The sequence below is a fragment of the Myzus persicae genome, unplaced genomic scaffold (genome assembly GCF_001856785.1).
Source record: "Myzus persicae strain clone G006 unplaced genomic scaffold, MPER_G0061.0, whole genome shotgun sequence".
In the NCBI taxonomy this organism is placed as follows: domain Eukaryota; kingdom Metazoa; phylum Arthropoda; class Insecta; order Hemiptera; family Aphididae; genus Myzus; species Myzus persicae.
Window position 1 is genome coordinate 5,929 of NW_019101161.1, and position 6,824 is coordinate 12,752.

General features: G+C 29.9%; 1 protein-coding gene across 7 annotated transcripts; it reads left to right on the plus strand.

The window, feature by feature from the left end:
* The first annotated feature begins 995 nt into the window (after window positions 1-995).
* On the plus strand, window positions 996-6,574 carry LOC111028032 (THAP domain-containing protein 1-like). 7 transcript variants are annotated; one of them, XM_022306562.1, is made up of 11 exons: window positions 3,117-3,268; window positions 3,423-3,748; window positions 3,812-3,910; window positions 4,222-4,302; window positions 4,397-4,591; window positions 4,753-4,817; window positions 4,885-5,045; window positions 5,106-5,339; window positions 5,417-5,902; window positions 5,967-6,260; window positions 6,338-6,574. In XM_022306562.1, exons 4-9 carry the CDS (start codon window positions 4,252-4,254, stop codon window positions 5,512-5,514), a joined length of 804 nt encoding a protein of 267 aa, XP_022162254.1. In that variant the 5' UTR covers window positions 3,117-3,268; window positions 3,423-3,748; window positions 3,812-3,910; window positions 4,222-4,251; the 3' UTR covers window positions 5,515-5,902; window positions 5,967-6,260; window positions 6,338-6,574. The 7 variants fall into 7 exon arrangements, with proteins under 7 accessions (XP_022162259.1, XP_022162254.1, XP_022162257.1 ...); XM_022306565.1 differs by having other exon boundaries at window positions 5,417-5,455; window positions 5,541-6,260; XM_022306560.1 differs by having other exon boundaries at window positions 5,417-6,260.
* Window positions 6,575-6,824: the final 250 nt, after the last annotated feature.

A 6,824-nucleotide genomic window follows, 5' to 3' on the forward strand; every position in this document is an offset into this window, starting at 1 on the left:
ATGTTCTTATATGATTTCATGAACAACAACAATGATTGTAGTTCTTTAGTTATGATTTTTCCTCATGATTATATTATGTTCAAAGTTTCCTCCCGAAAACATTCCATTAAAAAAATTCTTTCTGTTTTTATACCTTTTATAGGTAATTCATAGTTATATCTATGATTTATTTGTATAACATTACATTTATATAATATATTATATATAATTGCCAAGTAGTTTAATTTATTCTTTATTAAATTTAAATAATGCAATTTATGAATCAGAAAATATATGTTTCTATCTCAATCGTCTACAATAATTTATAGCTATTTTTTGTAATGTTTGATACAGTGAAACCTGTATATAACGGACAGTCACGGGACCAAAATAATTGTCCGTTGTAAACAGGTTTCAATATTTTAAAAATTAAAATTTTTATGTACATTTGTATTGTTTTGTTTTATATTTTATAATATGTACATATTAGGTATAATCTTTATTAATATTATACATATATGTATTATACACATACATTCTACATTCATTAAATTTAAAGCTTTAAGTGGCACGGGAGGTGGCATTATTAAGGAAAAGATGAACAACTCTGACTGCGAACCGATAGAAACTGAATCAGAACGTTTGATACTCATGGTCATCATTTATACGTATTGCAATTTATATCTGGATATCTTGGACTGAATAAATTCAATAGGCAATTAGCGTTATCGTAATCGGCGATTATGTATTGGTCGTAATCCGTGTTTTCACTGAATGACCTAATTGCGTTCCTTATCGACGCTGTTTCATAAACAAAAACATAACATAAACATAGATTTTAACTGATTACTGATTCTGCTATAAATAAATGAATATGGCTGTTGCCTATTAATAAGCACCCATCGAGATGTATATAGTATATAGGTACTACACTGGAGTGCGCAGTGCGCACTAGTGGTCAAAATACGAGCCGGCTCGTTGGTTCGCTTCCCCCACCATTGCATGGCAAAAGAACTATATGGGCATATGGCACAAAGCAGTGCGTTACGCATAGAAAATATATTAATTTCGATTATTTCATGGCGTCGAATTCTGTCAACTGGTTAAATTCCTGCTTTATTGTAAATTCAATCGAACTTATTTAATCATTGTAATTTCGTGTTCCTCATATGGGTGTATAAACCGGCGGAAAAAAGGATGTGGTATACAATTTCACCGGTATGTAAAAACATAGGTATCTTTAGTCATTTTTGTACCGATTATTCTAATATAAATAGCCTTAATATTATACAAAATAAACGTTACTGTCTGATGAGTATAATAAAATTATTTTGTTTACCTGGTTTAGCTTTCCTCTAAAGAGGCCATCCGTTTTGTCAAAGTGGATACATGAAATGAAACACAAAAACTTCAAACCTTCTGAGTATAGCTATTTATGCAGCGAACACTTTGCAAATGAAGACTATCAAATCCGTCCAGGAGCAAATGTGAAATGGTTAAAAGATGAGGCTGTTCCATCTGTATTTAAAGAGTTTCCTCAACATTTTCAGAAGAAAAAAGTTGTTTACCGGTTGTTACAAAGAAACCCATTGGTAAGTTTAATAATTTTACATCATACAATCTTAATCATTTAAGAAATGCTAATTTCAGAAATTGTTGTTACCTATTTTTAATTAATAGGTAGTATGCAATTTACTTAGATCCTGCAGACTACACAGTGACAAATGTTGCACTATATTTTTTAACAACATTAAATGTTGTTATATACAAATTACAAATTGTGTATATAGGTTTACATACCTACAAACTTTTCTTCACTGTACATTATCTAATTTTAAGACATACACTTTTACCCAGTGACAGATAAAAATGTCTAGATATGCAACTTTTATAAACTCTACAACTTCAAACAAAAAAAAAGTTGAAAATATAAGACTGCTTAGGTAGTTAATTTTATTATTTATTAATTTAGGTTGACAATAATTGTGATATATCTGTCCATACGGTCTATATACAATGTTCCAGTTCAAACAATTTTGAAAATAATACTAAAAGTGTTCAGTGTTCTGTACAATCGCCAACAAAGGCAATTTTGAGAAAAAAAGTAAAAGTATTACAACAACGCCTTAAGCGAAGAGAAACAAAAATAAAATCATTAAAAAGTAATTAATTAACATAATTGTTTCCAATACAATATTGAATTTGTAAAATGTATTTGTGTTTAACACTGTTACAGGTCTTGTTATGCGCATTAAGAAAAATGTCCCGATGTCAGATGATGTGACGACACAGCTGGAAGAACATTTTGGTTACAAAATTCATTTTGTACGCACACATTTTAGACTTCCTCATCATTCAACCTATCGAAGCTGGATGAGCTCTATGGAATGTGAGCCTGGGTATTTGGAAGGAGTCTTCAAATTTTTAAAACTTGAAATAACTCAAAAGACTTGGATACAAGACTGTTCGTTGGTTTTTGATTCTATGTCGATCAGAAAACAACTAATTTGGGAACCTGATAAAGGAAAATATGCTAGAAATGTAGAATTTGGTGTTGGTGAAAGTACAAAGCTTGCTACTGAAGTTTTAGTTATTATGGTTGTTTTCTTAACTAAACAGTTTAAATGCCCAATTGCTTTTTTTTATGTGAATAAGATAAATAGTAGTTTATTAAGTACATTATTATCTACAGCTATTGTAAAACTGCATGAGGTAAGCATTCAGGTCTGGAATGTAACATGTGATGGTGCTTCTGCTACCATACAATGATTCAAAAAGTTGGGCTGTAGTTTTGATATAGACAACTTGAATACAAAATTCACTATAGATAAATCTATAGAAGTATATTTTATGATTGACACTTGCCACATGCTTAAGCTTGCTCGTTCTTTTTTAGCTGACAAACAAATTATTCAGTCAAAAAATGGTGATATAAAATGGTCATATTTATGCTCTTTGAACTCTTTTCAAAATGAATTAGGATTGAAATTTGCAAATAAGCTAACTGCACAACATATTAATTACAGAAATCCTAAAATATTAATTATTTTATCTAAATTATTTATGAATATTTCCAGATTTGATAGAAGTGATATTGATCTCATGTGTCAATATCAAACAATTATGGGGCCAATTTCAATAAGCTTGGATTTACTCCAGGGTGATACTAACATGTACTTTGGTCATCTCCTACCTACAATTGAAGAATTAATTTATAAATATGAATTAATGACAAGTTATCAAACAGTTTCTAATTATATGAAACTTCTGGTGACTGCCATACTTATTGGTATGTAATAATTAATATTTTTTAAATACATTAGTCTTATGTAGCCAAGTACTTAAATTGTGCACATTTAATTTCTTTTCATTTTAGCTGTTTTTGGTTTACTTTATTGAGCTGAAATAAACAAACATTATTGATAATAATTTTTGTTTTTTAGGTTTGAAAACAAGGTTTGCCGATTATTTGATAGACAAATTTTTAATTATTCTGCAGTCTGCCACCCACTATTTAAAAACCATGGATTAAAAATGATATAAAAAAGCAATTGGGCTCAGAATATTTAAAAAGTGCCTGTTATGACTTACATACCAGTGATAATGACAATAATGATGTAGAAGATAACCAAATGAAAGATAATTTATCTACCTTTTTTACCGGGTCACAAAATTCCCGAGAGGAAAAATCAACAGTTAGTGATGAAATAGATAGATTTAGATCTCCAACAAAGACTAGTGTTTGCATAATTTACCCACTATGAAAAAAGTAAGATTTGTTGAAAACTTCTTATACTATTAGTAGTAATATTACAAAAACATTTTTACTAAGTTTTCAGGTATTTCTGAAGTACAACACTCCACTACCTAGCAGTGCATCAGTAGATAGAGTGTTTAGTGTTATTAATGCAACAATACAAAAAAAGAACAAGTAAATCAACATTGAAAAGACAATATTACATATTTTTTAAGTTTCACTATAATTAAACAATACAACAAAACATTAAAAACATTAATTTCGTAAATCATAATTGTTTGTACCATCAGAAATATTTCAAATCATAAATTATACCAATCTATTCCTTATAATTTAATAAACTTGCAATGAAATTAAAAAAAAAAAAAAAATAATGATAACTAAAAAAAAGGTTTTTTAACTAATATTTTTAAGGCATTTCAGTATTTGTTATTTACCTTGGTCAATAATGAAATTATATTCTCTAATGTACAATTTGTTTGCAGGGAATTATACGTTTTGTCCAGACCCATGGCATGGTAACATTATTGAGCGAAAATCATCATGTTTCCACAATAGTGAAAATGGTAATAAGTTATAACAATCAATGACTGACGGATTAGGATCTGGTCATATGAGAAATTCTTACATTAATATTGACATTTTTTTTTATATATATAGATTAGGGCTATACCACACTTGCCACCACAACGGATTTCAAAATTTCCCGAAGACTTCCACATTTTTGGGGATTTTCTGGCAATCACAAGGCTGTCAACTCTTATGGTCATACTGAACCGAATTGTTCAGTTAGTGGACTATGTTCGACAATACTGGTTAACAACAGTACGTCCATTTGGGTTCACTGTTTATAGTGTAAAGATCTGTACCAATAATTATGTAGAAAGTTTTCACAGCATGCTAAAGTCCACCATAGGCCTACATCCCCCAGTCTGGTCCTTTTACCGTAATTTATTTTTATAAAAATATATAATTGACAACTAGAATGATGATGGATTTTTAATAATATTTTGCAGATCGATTGCGTTCCATTGAAAGTAGAGTACAGAGGGAAACCTTACAAACAATCAACGGCCAGCGAGTAAGGCTATAAACTTAATAAGTTTAAATTTTTTAATGGTTTTTAATAAATCAAACTTTAATTAAAGGTACAAAGATCAATTGTGTCTAGCAGAGACACAAATAACTGCATTTTGGCTGATGCTCGACAAAGCGTACAGCATCTGCTATGACACAATGGCATATTTAAGAAGAGCTTCCTACTCTGTGAAAGGATACACAAATATGGAAAAAGGCCCTTTAGCTAATGGTTGGTACCACATAAATTCAATTGAGTGTATAAACTAAATGACAATAAATTGAGTTAAAGAAATCCTTCCTAAAGATTTGGGACAGCTACAGATGCAAATGGTTGGACTTCAGCCTCTGCCACCTATGTTGCTGCCATTCCACATTCGTGGAGCTAGAAGACCAGGGGGGCATGGTCGTCAACGATCAGCAGCTGCAGCAGTTCCACAAATGGTCAGACATCCAGAACGTCCAAATGTGCGGCAACAACCAGAAAGTGGCAACATTCTATTCATTGAAGATCATAATCTTCTCAGTAATATAAAACTATACATTAAAGTTAACAATACATTGTATACTCTAGTTACTATAATCTAAGTATCAATATTATAGGAATTTTAAATTTCATTGAGGCGCCTATCCAAATTCAATGTAAATGTATAGAAATAGAATGTGGTATTGTGGTAATAAATATATTGTGTCTTAACTAAATATAACTTTTTTTTTGTATGATTAGCAAATCATGAAGACCGAAATGAGCCACTTGACCTACCATAAAACGAAAGTATGCTGTAGAATATTTCTATAAGTAAAATGTTAGAGTGTCGTCCTTGGGCGATTTTTCCACCCAAGTACTCATGTATTGTAATTTATTATTTTACGCTCATATGCTTATTGTAACTACATTGTAAAATATTCTAAATAATAAAGAATATAAAAATAAATTAAATAATTTATGGTTAAATAATAAAAATATTCGCTTATTCAATCACAATTTAATTTTTATTTAAGTTGAACAGCCAGATATCAATGATTTGTCTGTGGAGGAAGAGGTCTATGAAATAGTTGAGCTAGACATAAATGATGCTCTTGTTGATGGTAGGTTGATTTTAAATGTTATAATACTCAAATATTATGTTAATAATTGTCTATTTTGTTTCAGACCAAATTACTCCACAAGCTCACCAGCCATTTGATTTGGATAACCCTATGTTGGAAGACTAGTTTTTTATATTATGATTAGAATATTTTTTTGTTAAGAAAACGTTACACAGACTAATTTTGTAGTTTCTGTTTTAGAATACAGCCCAAGTAAATACAGCCAACATTTGGTTGCCTTGCAATCACTGATGTTGTTGTGATGAGCGTGCGATTCGCTTAGAAAAATGCGGTGTCTGCAAAATTGAATTTTCTACCACACAACCCAACCAAATAATGCACGTTAAATTAGGAGATGGTAATTATGAGTGTATGGATTGTAGCATTTTTCTTTTGTAATTTTATATTAAAAATGTGCAATTTTTTTATTAAAAGTTAAATGGATGCAAAATACTTCCTTACTCTATCCAACTGGAAGTCAGTGCCTTGGATGTATGCACCATATACAATATTTGCCAGACCAGGTGCAATACATACTGTTGGTCTGTGGTCATGGATGGTATTGTGCGACATGTAACTCAACGCTTCCGGCCACATGTGAGGTTTGTGGTGATATGGTCGAAGGCACTATAAGAATATTTTTAAATTAAGTATATATTTCATCATTTTTTTTTGATGATTATTCGTATAGTTAGTTTTCTTTATGTATCTTTTTCCTTATTATAATTTATCTCTATAATTGTATGACTTGTTTAATTCTTTTTAAGTTTGAGTAAAATGTAAAATAACTAATATAAATATTTCATTTTTTTATTTGCTTATTAATTATTATTCAGGAGAAATTCTAAAAAACTTTCACCAATAGCAGATAATATGTTTTAATTGTCAAAACAAATTTTTAGCAAAAACAAATTTCAAAAGA